The sequence below is a fragment of the Amblyomma americanum genome, chromosome 6 (genome assembly GCF_052857255.1).
Source record: "Amblyomma americanum isolate KBUSLIRL-KWMA chromosome 6, ASM5285725v1, whole genome shotgun sequence".
NCBI lineage: Eukaryota > Metazoa > Arthropoda > Arachnida > Ixodida > Ixodidae > Amblyomma > Amblyomma americanum.
The window spans coordinates 74,644,676-74,661,393 of NC_135502.1; the positions used below are offsets into that span (position 1 = coordinate 74,644,676).

At 42.4% G+C, this 16,718-nt stretch overlaps 1 protein-coding gene across 4 annotated transcripts in view; it reads left to right on the forward strand.

Moving 5' to 3' along the window:
- Esyt2 (extended synaptotagmin-like protein 2) overlaps nt 1-16,718 on the forward strand; it is a 44,724-nt gene that overhangs the window by 20,868 nt on the left and 7,138 nt on the right. The window contains exons 13-23 of one of the 4 annotated variants that reach the window (XM_077627324.1): nt 198-246; nt 732-821; nt 2,499-2,588; nt 5,779-5,838; nt 8,133-8,294; nt 8,449-8,621; nt 8,997-9,062; nt 11,497-11,623; nt 14,034-14,152; nt 14,747-14,842; nt 16,121-16,255. In XM_077627324.1, the coding sequence (XP_077483450.1) occupies nt 198-246; nt 732-821; nt 2,499-2,588; nt 5,779-5,838; nt 8,133-8,294; nt 8,449-8,621; nt 8,997-9,062; nt 11,497-11,623; nt 14,034-14,152; nt 14,747-14,842; nt 16,121-16,255 (1,167 nt within the window). The remainder of the gene's footprint in view (nt 1-197; nt 247-731; nt 822-2,498; nt 2,589-5,778; nt 5,839-8,132; nt 8,295-8,448; nt 8,622-8,996; nt 9,063-11,496; nt 11,624-14,033; nt 14,153-14,746; nt 14,843-16,120; nt 16,256-16,718) is intronic. The other 3 variants (XM_077627326.1, XM_077627325.1, XM_077627327.1) reach the window with 3 other exon arrangements.

Genomic DNA, 16,718 nt, shown 5'->3' on the forward strand with positions numbered 1-16,718 from the left:
TGGTGCTAATGGCTGCTGAGGGTCGACAGTGGTTTAAACTGAAATTTCATGTGCCTTACAGGCCTTGGTCAGCAGGCTTCGTGTTATGAGGTGAAGAGATGTGCTTTAGGTGTTACTTGCTACTCAGCGGTGAGATGTGCTGGAATCTGTAAAAGGGTTGACTTGACTGATTGTATGGCTGATATCTCTCACTTCAGGGTGTCTGTTGCTGTTAGCGACATCGAGAGCCAAGGGCAAGCAGATATGGCAAGTGTTCACCACACGTTTATCCTTTTTTTTATGGTTGCTCCATGCAGTGCCGTGCCATTTTTCAGTTGCACCTGGACACATTGAATGTGATGTGGATCTCAACTGGTGTTGTAAAATGTTAAAAAGTCATCAATAGGTGCATGTTAAGCGATGTGAGATTGTGTGTAAAATCTTGCACCTACGGTTGACTGGCATGGCTTGACTGCTATTTGAAATTAAAAATAAAATTTGTTGCCATGTTCTCAAAACAAAAAAGCTCCAAAAAAAATGGAACAAATTGGTTTTCCAGTTCCTTTTTATAATTTCCAGGTGCTTTTTTTGACAGGGTGTAACGCGGTAAATTCCATCTTGACTGAGACTGTACCAAGTCCACAGTTCTTTCTTGGCTGCAGGACAGCCATGCAGCCAGAGTTCCATGCAAGTGCAGTGCTGACATGTTGTTATGTGAGAGTGTTGTTGATGGTTTGCTGTGTTGAGTGCAGTGGTTGACCCTAAAAGACACCAAGTCGGGCAAGATCCGCCTGCGGACAACCTGGCTGAGCTTGTCAAGCAAAACGGACGACTTGGCTTTGGTCAGTTCCCTTCTCTAATCACTCATTTCTAAGTGTCTTGCAGTGAATCGGCATTTGTGAACGTACCATTCAGTATTGAGCGTGGCACCGTTTCCTTGTTGCGCATTTATCATACATCATGAGCTGAATGCCTGTCTTTACATTTTGCAGTTTAGTTATGCTGTGGGCTTCTGAACTCCACAGGGCCTAGCACAATAGGATGAACTGCCGGGAGGTTTTTAGCAAGATAGAAATAATGGACATGCATGGCCTGCTGGTTGCCAATGATCGCATTAGATTATATCTTCTTGGCTGGTGCAAATTAACAAGTACAAATTCCTCCTTCCTGCAGGCTTTCTTACTGATACTTATTGCCAACTCTCATTTAGATCGAGTGCATTAAAAGTGCTTGAGACTGGCTTTAACATTCTAGAGCTATGCCTGATCATCTCTTAAATGCTCGAGGTTGAAACATCGAGATTGAGCAATAAGCAGTCAGTGTTGCTTAACAACCAGTGTTATTTACTCATTCATTGCTTTAACATTGAAAGAATGGAGTCCTTTCATGATGCTACTACTGAGTACTGTTACTCGGATTAGTTGTATTCTTGGGTGTAGACTTTAAGGAAAACCCATGGCCTCTCCACATTGTATAATGTCTTTACTGTCAAACATAGTGTCAATGATTTTTCTGTTGAATATACTGCACAGCCGCCAAAAACACTAAGCACTCCTGACTTACTATAAGCCTTGAGCCCAGATAAATGCTGCTGCTATTTATTGTAAACATGGCTTACTGTATATTGGACTAAAAGTTAGCTTGGACAGACAATTATTCTAGCAATTCACTTTCCCCAGTAGCAAATCAATGAATTACTGCTTTACTGCTAATGGCTTTTCAGTGCCATAGAACAGTTTTTCTTGTTGAAGTTGAAAGAGTAAGTTCATTCTTATAGTGCAGCAGTTATGGCAGACTTTCTCATGTGTTTTAGAAATTCAGCGGTTTTCCTTTACTTTGCCTTGTGGATAATTTTATCTCGCTTGATTTCACAGACCTACACGGCAAAATTGGGATGTTTGGAAAGGTAAAGAGTTGAGTTGTTGTCAGCTACTGGTGGGGTTAACCTTGCAACCATTCTGCCGACAGTTGTTCCACTGTAGTGACATTTAAATATTGATTCCAAGAGTTCTGGCACAGATCTCTGACCTAGCACAGCTACCCCGACATGTGCGCAAACACCCAGAGTAGTCGATCAGTTGCGGCTGTCACCAAAAAGGCGGGAAGCTTCCCTATACATCTGGTTTTCGCGCGGTTAAATAATGTCTTGAAGTGAATCATGTCGCAGTCCTTGCGCTTTTGAGGAATGCAAGTACGACACACTACTCCTGCTTTGCAATCTGGGGAGCACATAAGGTAATAATCTAGATCCCTGCACACACCACATGATGTACATAGTGGTGACATTGCCAGACCACTTTTATGCATCCATGCTGGGGTGAGAGCAGAGCTCGTGCGAATTTGATGTAGCAGAGTGGCTTGAGGTCTTTTTAGTCCTTTGGTCACACGCAGTTGGTTTGGTGGGCAAATCACAGAGCCAAGGCATTTGGCTTTGCATGCACTGTATTGCTGTGGTGTTTCTGCGTGCAGCTTCAAGAAAACACACCCATCGATTTAATGCTCTTTGCATCTTTCTGCAGCAACTGGAAGAAGTCAGGGCCATCTCAACCAAGACACCGCTCTCATCAGCTGTGCTCATCGTATTCCTCGACTCAGCAAAGCATCTTCCGGTCAGTACGGCTATAGCAAAATTCATACACACTTAAGTGATTAAAATAGCTTTGCAGTGTGTTTAGCTGTGGCCACATTTTGACAAGCTATTTAGCTTGTTACAGCACAGCAGCATGTACTTCTGTAAAACGACTTCCATTCATGTGCACGCTGTAACAGTAGGTTTTTTTAAAGAGCCCTGACGACAAATTGAAGTTGAACTTATTGATAGATTACCAGATTCTAATGACGAAGTGACTACTGTCGCTAAAAAGAGCTTTTATGCACTAGAAAAGACCCATAAATGAAATACAGTTACCACCACCACCATCGGCAGCTTCCGCAAGCAAACTGTTGGGACACCTAGACAGTCTTTTTTTATCAGAAATCCCTGAGCCAAGGCTACACTGCAATCCACTTCCAGTTACTGGTCTTTGAGTTCCTTTCATCCATGACGTCATCAGTTTGAATCGTGTCGCAGGAATAAAGGTGTCCTATTTTTTATACTATTTTCTGAGCAATAAATTCTTCTTTTACTGCTAGACAAACATCAGCACAGCAGCAAGGAGCCATAGAGTCAATGTTTGCTAAGAAAGAAAATTGGATGGAGTTGGCATTGGTGCCCTATAACTTAGAAAATAGAAAAAATTGGAAGAGTGGAACATGCTATTGAAGGATGCTGCAAGTACTTAATTTTCCTGCACAGTTAAAAAGTACCTGTTGTTAAAAGATAACGTAGGCATGCTTTTAATAACAAGGATTGCTGCGTACGAGCTCATTAAGGGTCATTGAGCGCAGGGAATGTGTGTGATTTGAGTTGAGGTAGGCATAACACTGAGCGAGTAAGTAGCGTTACAATCCAGTACATATTTATTTATTTAGGAACATATATTACGGTCTTAAAAAGCAGGTGGACAATAAGCTTTCTAAACTGCTGATCTCATAGTGCAGCAGTTAATTTGCCTGTCACTTGTTTTGTGCACGTCATGCTGAATTCCTCTTCTAAGTTTTACCTTCATCCTGTATGCATGTTCTGCAGTTATATAGTTATATAACTTGTGATTCATCTAGCGTATTTGCTTGAAAATATCTGCATTCATGCATGAAAATTGATGGTGCAACTTGGGCAATATGGCTGTGATTTTTGCTGTGTAATTTTCAAAATTTTTTTCTTGCAATTCATATGGGCCTACTACTGCATCATTTGCTGCATGCTTTCTGTGGATGCACACATTATTGCTCACTACGTAATTTGTGATAGGCTCATTTGTCATGTTGCATGAGCTGGCAGATGACTTATCACAATACTAATTAAGGGGAGATCCTGCTTGTTAAAAAAGAAATTTATTAATGAAGTCACAATTCTGAAATCTTCAGGGAACATGTATTTTTGCATTTCAATTCCAAATATATAATTTAGTTTCATGTGCAGCAAGTCTTTGTGCACTTATGCAATATGTTATGCAATTTTTTGGAGAGAGCTTTTAAGAAGGCTCAGCGAACTTGCTGAAATGCATGCCATTAGTTTGTCTTGACACCTAGGGATGCAATAAGGGTAAAATTATCATCCTGCCTGTCGTAGAACTTGAGTTTGAAATTGCCTCTCCAATATCAGGGATGCCATCTTTTCTTCCCATTTCTGAAGTGGCAACTTCAGAACATGATAACTCAACTTCTATGACAGGCAGGATGATAATTTTACTGTTATTGGGCTCCTTATGTTAGGACAAACCAATGGACCAATGAATGCATTTCAAGAAGTTCCTTGCAGGGAAATTTCCTAAATGTTCTTTCCAAAAGACTTACATAACATATTGCATAAGTGCACAAGGACTCCTTTTGCATGAAATTAAATGGCATATTTAGAATCAGCTCACAAAAATACATGTTCCTTGAAAATTGCATAATTTTGACTTCATTACTAAAAAAATTTCTTCAGAGAGCAGGGTCGCCCTTGAATGCTTTTCTTGACATTAATATTGTGAGGCAGAAGAACGCACCAGCAAATTCACCTTTTTACTTCAGGTAGGCCGAAGCAGCAGCTACCGACTAGTCACAGCTTAGCAACACTTCGTCTTCTTCGCACGACCCGATGACCGATGATGATTACGCTGAGATGAAGATGAAGGTCACTCACAGTGCTTACAACATTCATGTCCTAGCTTGCACAGTAATTGTTCACATCCATACACCTGGCCATGCATTTTCTTAGGAGAAATATTGCATTCAGAATACAAGACGTTAGTAAATACCTTTAATACCGGAGCATCCATTGCCTGTGTCATGATGTTTGCCTTTATAATCTGGACTAGCAGGCTAGCTCTAGGGCTGCATACACCTGCAACATGTACTGTCAGTTATATTCTGGGATATATACAGGAGTAAATGTACTGTGTACAGTCAAGCCTCATTATGATAAGCACCGATGTAATGAATTATGAAATATAGCCGGATAGTTGTAAAATTTTTGTAGTCCCACTTTATGCTTTGTGGTGTTCTGCTGGAATGGAATGACAAAATCAATAATGTGAGAGCCATCATCACAAAGGTCAGAGAAAAGTAATTTTTACCTGTACAAAGTCTTTGCGATTTATAAATGCATCTATATGAACATCTTAGTTGTACAATATGCAAAAGTGTACAATGTGCATGCTTGCATTATTTTTGAAAGGCCACTTCACATTTCTCAATACCATTCAAGGTTGAGGGCAAGCATGTATGCTCTTGTACTGGGGAATGAGTTTCGCATCCTCGTGTGCAAATACCATGGCATGGTTCCCATTTAAATGTCTTTTGCATGGGCTGGTTTCATGTCAATTCTTGCATCTACTCTTGTAATGGACCTTTATTATGAGGTTGTGTTAAGTACAGCATTGATGTCTAATCCAGTATTTCATAGCTTCCATCATTTATCCAGTGACTGGTGGTGAGTACATAAAGAGTGCATGGAAACTGTGCAGAAAAGCTCTGGGAAACATTTTTTATTAGAACTTAGTAGTGTGTTGGGCTATATGTGTAGTCTTGTATGCAGTTTCGTAGTGCCTTGTACAGTTCAGTAGTGCCGTTGCCTGTGCCTGACTTAGCGTTTTCATTACCTAACTGTGCCTGTTGACTTTTGCACTGGTGTGCGTTTTCTGTTCACTTCAGTGTGACAGACAAGACTTCTGCTTGTGACAGCAGTGTTTGTGAATAACTGTCTTGGCCCTGCAGAGTGTCAGTATGATCCCTTCCAACCCTACTTACCCGAGGAATCGGTTTGCCAAGACACGTGTAAGTGTATGTCCAGGAAGTGAGTAAAGTCGTACTAGTAAGAGGAAAGGAATGCGTGCTTTGTGTTACCGTCGTTGCGGGGCTTTTGCGTGGGGTCGCTGGTACTGTACCTTGGTAGCCTTGCAGCACTGTGTTTGTATTGTGCTTGAGGTTGAGTGTGTTGTTGTGCGTGGTGCTGGCAGTATGGCTCAGGCGGGATGAATGCTGCTTCTCAGTTTATTTCATGCATTTCATTGTTCTTACTCTCAGACTCATCTCTCTCCTTTGCTATGCATATGTATCTTCTTTTTTTCTTCATTTGTTTAATTTTCTTGTGAGTGAGGCAGTTTTGACTAACTTATTTTAGTAACAAAAAAGCTAGTTTGATAATAGCCTTTAACCATTGCTTTTGTGCTAGATGCATGGACTTGCATGTTATTTTCATTTTGTCCTTCTTTTTGCTAATCCATTCTTCCTCTTTTTAAACGTAGGAGTAGGTGTCATGTACCTCAGAAGTAACTTATGTAGAGTGATCTTGGCTGTCAAGATTTAAATACAAGGTGCCATAACAGATTAAGGCATTTGGGTAGGCAGCCCAGTAGAGCCAAGGGCTGCTGTAATACCTATTTTCCACAACGATTTGCTGATAAAGGGCACAGTGCTGCCTGCACCAGTGATGAACAGTGGAAAGAATCAGAGTGGAATTTAATTGGGACTGAAATTTATATATCAGTTCGGCCAAGTAAGTCCAGAAGAGCCACAAAGTTTTATTTTCTTGTGTCACCTTGCTTCTTAGTTTCTACAAAGAAGGAAGGTGTACTCCAGTGCCCCTTTCACACACAATGCAAACAAGTATGAGTTACAAAAATTCATCAGCCAACTTAGCTTAGCTTATCTCATGACTGAGCACCTTGGCATTTAAAAGTTTAACGCTGTAGTTTTACTTTCGGAGAATAGCGATAAGCTTGTGCATTTGTAAAGCCGATGCAAGCAGAGGCATACTGCATTACTGTTTATCTATACCGTAAAGGCTGAATTGAAACCATAATTTAAAAAAAAATAACATGTTTTGTTCTTTGGGCATGGTTCTACATCATGATGCCAGCGAGTGACTTCGAAAAATGTTGGCTTATAGAAGTGCTATGACTTCATTGTAGGTAGGTGCGTGCAGATGCCAATGACAGGCATATTTATCCCAGGTGAAAATTTCTACCCAGTTCTAAATGGTCTGACTGGCTTATGGAAATTTCTTGTTTGATTTCAGCTGAAAACAGTTGATACCAGCTGGAATCTGGGAATTGTTCCATAAACCAGTGTTACCAGTGAAGATTTTTTTCGCCTGAATACAAACAGGAGCAGTGTGCTTTTCAGTCATGGCTACATATGATATATTACTTCTGGCCACTAGCATGTTGAAACTTCTCAGCTTTATGGAATTGTCGAAGCTGATGATCATTCTGGTTGGCAATTTCTTTGCTGTGCAGAGAAAGCTTTAGCGCTGTTATCACCTACCTTGCCCCTATTAAATAACAGAAAAGCCAATCTGCCTCTAAATTGATGAAAATGAAGCAGTCCTGCCATGTGCATTTGATTCTAAAAGCACATGAGCCACTTAAAGCATTATCAGGGCAGTGTTGAGACCATGATGTGGGGCTCATGAGTCTGTGCTGTTTACAAGCTGTATATAATGTTTAGTTTCAGAGCTTGCTTGCTATGTTTAGTTTCAGAGCTCCCCAGAAACACAATATAGGTGAAACGCAAATAAATTGCATTAATCTAGTGACAACTGCAGTCACTTGTTAAGTAGGCTGTGTGCCTATGGAGCACTAGGGCTGGAGGCAGTCAGTTGATGTTATCTTGTTATCACCATCACTGGCTGAGTTAAGTTCAGTGCAGCGAGACTAACATCATTTCTACCAGTGATCTCTCATAACTCCTGTCAGGTGCAAGCCAAGGAAGGCCACTGCATCCCAGAAAACTTCTTAACCTCATATTTCCTACCTGATTCTCTGTTGCCCTCGGCTAAGCTTTTCTTCCCTTGGTCGCCACTTCGTCAGCCTAATGGACCACCGGATTCTTATTCTGTGCATCTCATGTCCTTCCTAGGTCCTTTTGTCCTTCCTAACCTAAGCTAGGATTTCATCAATTCGCTTCTGTTCTCTCAACCACGCTCTTCTCTTGCTGTCCTTTAATGCTACACTTATCCTGCGATGAAGATCTGTGGCATGTTTGTGTGCAGCAACTGTGTTGCAATATGTTGTTACAAACTGAGCTGAACCGACCGGCTTCTCTCCTGGTGGTGGCCTTGGGTGCAGAATGCAAGCAGAGCGGCAGGTGAGCCCAGCCCCCAGGTGCAGCTGACGTTGGGTCACCAGGAGCGCTGGAGCTCCATCAAGCACAGCACTAACGACCCTGTCTGGGAGGAGATCTTCTACCTGCTTCTCAGCAACCCTGAGGTCCAGGAGATGGAGGTCAAGGTAGGCCAACAGCTTCTGGACATGGGCTACTGCAATTTTTGGAGCTTTTTACAGCATCACCTTCACTTTGCCATGCCTCATGGCCTTGAATTGCATGGCCTTTGCCGTGCAAAATTATTTCGCTGGTTTTGTTGAATTTCTTTTTTCCTCGCAGGTGATGGACAACAAATGTGGGCAGGTGTTGGGCCACTTGAGCTTCCGGCTGTCACGCCTTCTAAAAGAAGAAGGGCTCAAAGTAGATGAGCCCCTCATCCTGCTGGGCACAGGGCACCAGGCAAAGCTGCTGATCACCCTACAGCTACGCATTCTCGTCAGCAACAAGCGCAGGTACCTGAGGCGGCAGCACGCATTCATTCCATTAACCCTGAGGCAGTGTGGACGGCTGCTGCTCGAGCTGCTGCGCTCTGAACAGAGGATTGCTTCTGCACTAAGGAGCAGGCTTTGCAAGGGAGCTTGAAGGGGCTCCAAAGCATCATTGTCCCCTTTAAACCCCCTCACCAGAGTTTGTGGCTTCTGCTTTGCTGGAACGGCTTTTGTTGCTTCATCAAAAGTAACACATTGCCAGTGGCCGGTTTACTCAGGCAAGAAAAAAAAAAAAGTGTTAATGTGTTCATTCTTTGGAGAGAATGCAAAAAGGTGCAGAGTGGTGATGTATGATTGGACGAACGTGAGGAGCATCAGAACCTCTGTGCTGCCTTCCAGCATGCCAGCAGAGCCAGTAGAAGAGGGAGAAGCTGAGAGACAAAGAAACGGCAGCGTCAACACAAGGTATTTCAGTGCCCCTTTGAAGAAACCATCTGCTGGGTATTATGATGCTCCTTTGTAATAGTTCTTCTGTAATATGCGTGTTTCCTTGTTTTTATTAACCAGCAACATGTTAAAAGCATAATTTTATTCAAGGAGCTATGGAACAATTTTGAAGATTGCCAGTAAATGTGTTCAGTGCGTAAATGTGTTGAATGGAACGAATGCTTTTGAGCATTCACACTAAGTGTCAGTCCCTGAAATGAAACCGGCGATTTACTAGTAGTAGTACCCACCGCGGTGGCTCAGTGGTTAGGGCGCTCGGCTACTGATCCGGAGTTCCAGGGTTTGAACCCAACCGCGGCGGCTGCGTTTTTATGGAGGCAAAACGCTAAGGCGCCCATGTGCTGTGCGATGTCAGTGCAGGCTAAAGATCCCCAGGTGGTCGAAATTATTCCGGAGCCCTTCACTACGGCACCTCTCTCCTCGTTTCTTCTTTCACTGCCTCCTTTATCCCTTCCCTTACGGTGCGGTTCAGGTGTACAACGATATATGAGACAGATACTGTGCGATTTCCTTTTCCCAAAAACCAAATATTATTATTTACTAGTATTTTTTAAAAACCGTGAATTTTGAAACTCACGGGGTGATTGATCACCGCGTAGTGGCAGTTTTTGGAACTATTTTTCTACTAGAATGCATATGTCACGAATACCAGTAATGTCATGGTGAGCAACAGGGAGCCGTGCACTGCCATTGGCTGTAAGCATGATGTCATGACTACGCTGCCGGTAGGGAGACAGTCATCTGTTCAGTTGCCCATGCGTGTGCGCCGCCGCCTCCCATTGGCCCATGTTCTGGTCAAGTCCCATGAGCCCATTGTCGAATCGTTGCTTTGTCGCTGGCATCTGACAGCGGCTTTCTACATAGGGCATACTTGTAGTGTTTGATGCCTATCATGGTGGTCACTTGCAGAAGTCGCGCCTTGAGATCTGGGTCCATAATGCACTCGCAATGACAGCAGTGAAAGGTGCACAAGTGATTTCCCCACAGGGGAGTTAAGGGTGCGGCCACAGGAAGTAAACAAACCAAGTGTCGACGTGTAATGTATTCACGGAACGGAGCACAGTCCCAACCTGTTTTCTTTATATTTTTCAGGTGCACCTAAGTGTTCGAGTTAAGGGGGTAGAGGAGGAAAGCCATTTTTAATTGCCTATATCTTCGATAATGCAGCTAGCTCAAAAACACTTGCAGTGTGGTGACAAGTGCTGGAATACCTGTCACATGTCTGCTTTACTTAACCTCGGTAAATATTGTTTCATGGTTCCTTTAAATGTCGGGTTGAGAACATTAAGCTGCTTAGCCCTCAAGCCGAAAAATTAAGGCTGCCTTCAAGGTACGAGTTTTGTTGAATGGTTTGTGCTCACCTTTTTATACTACACGATTCCAAAAGCAAATTGCATGAATGTCATGAAGTAATCCTGCTGTGTGACATCACTGACAGATTTTATCGTCTGATAAGTGCAAGTCGCAATGCCTGAATTTCAGCCTGTTTGATTGATCATCTTGTGTTCATGCCATGTGCCTCCTATTCTTCATGTTAGCTATCAAGTAAACTAAAATAAGACATTCACATGTAACCTATCAGAAGTTACTCGTTTGTTTTGTCTTGTCATTTTCACTTAAAGCACATTCCTCATGATAACGTTGAGCCAGTTTATTTGAAGTGCTTGTATGCAAAGAGGATATGAGTGAAGTGAACTCGAGGTTAGTTTTATTGTGCTGCGGGGATGACATGACCTAGTTGGTTTCTTGTAAACCAATGGTTAACATGATGACATGTGTCACTGCCTTGTGGGCCTGCTGCAGCTGACAGGTCCAGAATGTTACAGCTGCAATCTATGGTCGCAAGTAGATAGCCATCAAAAATAAGGTCATTAATGGGCGCCATGTTTCATGATAAGGTTTATGGTGTGTACCCCCAATGTGTTCACTATGCGACATAAGAGATGATTTAAAACATCACATGCCAGAGTCTTAAACTGACCGTAAAGGCCTGATTAGGCATATAGTATGCAAAAAAGGCTGCTGATAGTGGCGTAATATAGAGAAAAGGTTGTGATGCTGAAGATGTGGTGACAAAATACAGTTGACTCTCAACAATTCGAACTCTAAGGGGATGGACCGAAAATTTGTTCAACATATGCGGAATTGGAATTAACAGCAGCATTTTTAATACACATGATGTTGATAGGACTAACAGTGTTAGTTTGTATAAACCTGATGTTCGATTAATGTCCAGTGTACATTTATATCTGAGGGAACTGTTTTGTTGGGATCAGGTTCAGCAAGCCTCCACATGCTAGCCTATAGTGTGCACTTGCATTCTCCTTGCAAAAATATTTTGGAATGGAAGCCAAACATAGGCTGAACAAATTGTTTCGATGTTTGCTAACAGGACGTCCACCTCGGAGCCTCTGTCCAGGCCAAGTCAGGGCAGCATGCGAATTCCAGATCATGAGGACGCCGCCCTGTCAGGCAGACCATCCGGCGAGGAACGGACCAGTCCCCAATCTCCCCGCAAGGTGATAGCTATGGCCTCTCTTCATTCAACTAGTGAAGCTGATGCATAATCTGCGCAAAAATTCACTTTTGGCTCTTCGTTGGTCATCAAATGATGGTGACTGGCAGGGCAAATGTGAGACCTTTGTGCTCAAAGCTCCAACATGGCTTCCATCGTGGATTCAGCACCACCACACAGTTAGCTGAGTTCTCATCACCTCTACCATTCTCTTGATGTGGGTGAATAGGTTGACTGCATATTCATACTTATCGAAGGCATTTGTACTGTTCCTCACTGCAAACTTGCAAAGCTTAATTCAATGCTGTTAAAGAACCATAAATTAATATCTGGTTTTCTTTCCCAACGCTCATAGTATGTATATTTCAATTCAACTATATGAGCAGTTATTGATGTTTCATAGGCATTCCACAGAGTTCCACTTTGGGTGCTCTTCTTTTTTCGTTATCCATCAGTGATCTATTCCTTCATGTATTTACAGGCCTGTATGCTGATGACTGTGTGTCCTGTAGTACAGTTAAGTCAACTCGCAATCACAACCTTCTTAACAAGTCTTTCTCAAGCTTTTGCCAATGGTGTGCTACGTGGTAAATGAACATTAACTTCTCCAAAACTGTCCTCACGTCATTCTTGAGGCGCACATCTAATGCCTTGTTTAGATATCCATTCAAATACAATTACCTAAGAAGAGTTGTGCAATACCAATACCTCGGCCTTTTATTCAAGCAAGGTGTTTAACGTTCTAAACACGTAGATCTGATTTCTGACAGAGCTGTCCAAAGATTTATGTACTTGTGCTGCACTTTGCCTGCTGCCTCACTAGATCCCAAGTTACTCACATACAAAATTCTGGTCCATCCGGTCCTATATAATATGACCGTGTCATTTGGAATCCCCATGATATCGTAAAGAAACAAACTAGAGTCAGTTAAAAAAAGGGAAGGCTGTCCATTTTATATTTCTCTGATATAACAGAGGCTTTCCGCCTTCTCATTTGTCTGATCTGGGATTCACTTCACTGTCATTACGTCATTGTATTGAAAGTTTAATGATCTAGCATATGTCAATTAACCCTTTTCATTTTCAGTCGCATGGCAAATATTTAAAATTTTTGAAGCTGTCATCATTAAGAACCTATCACAAACTGAATATTTCACCTTTCAATCCTCGTGCTAATGTATTGAAACACAGTTTTTTTTTTTTCGTGAACTATAGAAATTTGGAACTCTCTTCCTGGCCCTACTTATGGCCCTGCCTTCCAAAGAATTTCCAGATCCTGCAATTTTTAGCTGACATGTTCTTACATTGCGTTTCCTTGTGCGTTCATAATATTGCATATGCTCCTGATTTTTACGATTGTGCTTGTGGGTACTTGTGCATACTGCAGCCTCACCCGGGGCTGCAGTGTGTGGAAATTAAATGATAAATCATTAAATGCCCCCCTTACTGAGGCAACTGCTGCACATTTTTTGGTGGGAGCAGGGCTGCATTTAATGGCCAGCTATTACTGTTAAAATTACCTAATTTTGACTGCTCAGCAGTGTTTTGGGGCATGATGTACTACGAAGCTGAAGCTAGTTACAATAGAGCAAGTGTCCCATACTGTTATCACATTAAGGTTTTTTTTTGTTCTGAGCCTGATGCACTGACGTCTCAGCTGACATCAATATTACTTCCTGGCAGTACACGTGAGCAGTGTGGCATTTCATAGTTTGCTTATGTGTTGGCTAGGGCTTGCGCCTTTGACTCTGTTAGGCAGCAGGACACAGTGGTGATAAGCTTGGTAATGTCGGTCTGGAGACCTCTGCGGGAGAATTAGTGTTCAATTTAAACACTGTCTTGAACCAAACTTCTGCATGAATAGGACTCATTGTTGGGCTTAGTGCATTCTTTAAGACGTGGAAAAGTTGGTGCGAGTTACGCAAACACAAAGCAGGACATGGGACGAGCACAACTTTTGTGCATCTAAAAGTCATACAGTCTTGGAGCTGATTGCACATCTTACATGAGCTTTAAGATAATGAGGTTTTATATCAGCCATGATTGAAAACAACCCTAAAAGGGCAGCAGATGGGAACATTGGGCCATTGAAAGCAGGTGCAGTGAAGTAGTTTAAAGGTATTCTCAAATAAACATTTACCAACTCCTCTAGGAACCCATGCAAACATTACATTACCATAAGTTTATGAAATATGGAGGGAGGGGCCTCTTAAATTGTGACAGACACTTTTAGATTGCAAGTTGTACAAGTTTATGTCCTGCAATATTCAGTTTTCAATAGAACCCTTGGCCCAGAGTTTTGTAGGTCAGAGGTTGTATATATAGCATGATGATTCCCTGAGTGAGAAAAAGTGAAAATTTGTGCGACTGTCGGGACAACCTGTGCAAAAATGGCTGCTTCCTGCATGGTGCAGATGCAACCACCACAGGTGCCATCACTAGATGAGGTGGTGCATTCAACAGTGACACCTATCTTGGACAGCATGGCAATGGGAGAGAGACCACTTGAAGCTAGCCACAGAGATCCTCAGAGGTCAGCACAATTTATTGTTTATACTATACGGAAAAAAATTTTGGTTTTATGATTCTCATTCTCGCATGCATGATTTATTATAATGCGCTTGCTCGTTCCCTCCTTTTGATATGTTTGGTCCGAATCAGCCTCTTTGTTTGTGCACTTGTTCATATGTAATCTGTAATGTTTTGAAGTAAAATACAATGATGAAGTCATCTTGTATGTAATACTTAATACATGGTATGGTTCGCACTTTTTTGTCCCTAGGCAGCCTGCATAAAAATCACACTTGCTTACTGGTAAGAAAGCAGTCAAAACCAGCACTCTGGCTTCCAAATGATCTCTAAAATTTCCAAGAAATATTCGCGAATGAAACTTGAGGGCATGTTTGATTGGCTGACATGGCTTTGTTTGGTCTGCTTCTGCAGCACAAATTGTCTTTTGTGCTTCTGTGCTTCACATATTTCTGGTGTACATCACGTTTCGTGCTCTGCTCTGCTCTGATTTTAAGGTCAGAAAGGTGTTATTACTTATGCATATACTCAGTCAGCGAGAAAGTGCTTTGGCATTGTCTGGCACTACATTTCATTCTCACTTGCACCTTTTGCATAGGGAGGTGCTGGGAGACCCAGGTGCTGGCAAAATACAGCTGACCCTCCGCTACAGTGCACAAAGGAGTCGCATGGTGGTGGTTGTGCACAGAGCTGTGTAAGTGTGTTCCCTGCCGACCTGTGTTGCACTTGCATTCGTACGCTGCTTTTTCATCTATAGGTCTAGAATGAGTAGGTTAGAGCAAATATGTTTCATGCCATATTGTCATGCAACGGCGATGGCAGTCAGAGAGGGGCGTTGTAATGATGAAATACAAACTTAAATAATGTGAACAGTTGGGAGAGTTCATAGGTATCCATCTGAGAAGAGCGCGAGAAGACAAACACAAGACGAAAAAATTACGCAGGAGAGGTGCTACTCGCAACTAAGAATTTTATTGACGATAAATATGCAATCTTTTTTATTTGGCCGAACTTGTGCCCTCAAACAGAACTGAGCTCGGTAACAGCAACAGCAGTGTGTGCACTCTGCTGTCTCCACCATGCGTCAGACTGCTTGCCATTTTCATGTGGATTCAATTTAAAGGCAACATTGAACTTTGAAATAGGCCGCCTAAAACCGCTACAATAGTTTTGGCATTATAGAAACTGACACACGTTACCACTGCCATTTCAGAGTGCTCTGGTCACTTCTCGCGCAACAAAGTTGCTGATGATGCTCTGTGGCACGTGCGATAAACAAAGAACACGAGCAAAGAACAAAAAGGAGAACAAGCAGTGCTTCACGGCGATGTTGTTTTTGTAGCTGATGGTTCTATCAAGAACAAAAAAAGTGGATAATTCATTTCTAATGGTTATATTTGATTGCAGATTCTGGCATAAGTAAATAGATTGCTGGTTACTTCATAAGTTTATATTGAAATTATGGGGCAAGAATACATGGCATGGGAAACCCTCAGATGATGCAGCTGTGAGCAGGCAGACCAATAACCTTTGCATTAAAAAAAAGAAAAGAAGAGGTCTTGAGTGATGCGCTGGCTACTCCTGGCAGCATGAAGGCAAGCTTTCAGTACCATGCTTTGCTGTGGGATAAATGGCGAAATGGCACATGTACATTGAAGTGCCTGTACGTACTTAGAGTGCGTTGCAACGTTTCTCTTTTTTGGCTGCCTGATCTCACCAGCATACAAGGGGCTCCAAACTACCTGTGACTTTGTCAAGTCACACCACAGAGCAGAATTTCCAGTCCTGTATATCCCTACTTCATAATTGCAGCAGATGTCCGCTTATTGACAAAAACAAAAGCTCAGTAAAAGGAAAAGTCAAGGAGAATGCGGCTTGCTCAGCATACTATCTCTTTTTCTTTGCATGTTGTGCTTAGCCTCGCCAAAACAGATTCGTGTCTTCGGAAAGTTAATATCCTGTAATCTTTCAGGAATTTGGTTCACAAAGAAGGCGAAGACCTGCCAGACCCTTACGTGAAGCTGCAGCTGCTGCCTGACCGATCTAAGGAGAACAAGCGCAAAACCCAGGTCTGCAGGAACACGTGCAACCCTGTCTTTGATGAAACGTAAGCACCCTGTCCACCCGTGCAATCTGTAATTTTTAAACTGAACTTACCATTGTCAGAGAGCCTTTGGGAGATGGTTCGCTCATAATTTCCAGAATGCCATGTGCTGGGTTGTGAAAACTCATGCAAGATGTTGCCACACTGCATTGCTGCATTAGCGGGCTTCAGTGGAGTGAAGACCTGCTCACTTTTTTTTTAGTTAGCCAGGTATACAAAGTATCGAAGCTTGTGATATTGTGAGCTAACTAGATTTCAACAGGTATGATTACTGTTATCCTTAACGTCATCACCACGCCACCTAATTTAAGACAGCTGCGGGAAAGAGGGCTCTTCCTGTGATATCCACTCATCCCAGTCCTGTATCTGCTTTGGCCCTACAGATTTCAAGGCCTCATTATTCTACTTGATTCTCACCTGCCTCCAATGACACATGATGAATCCTGTTGTGTCTGTCAGCTAATGC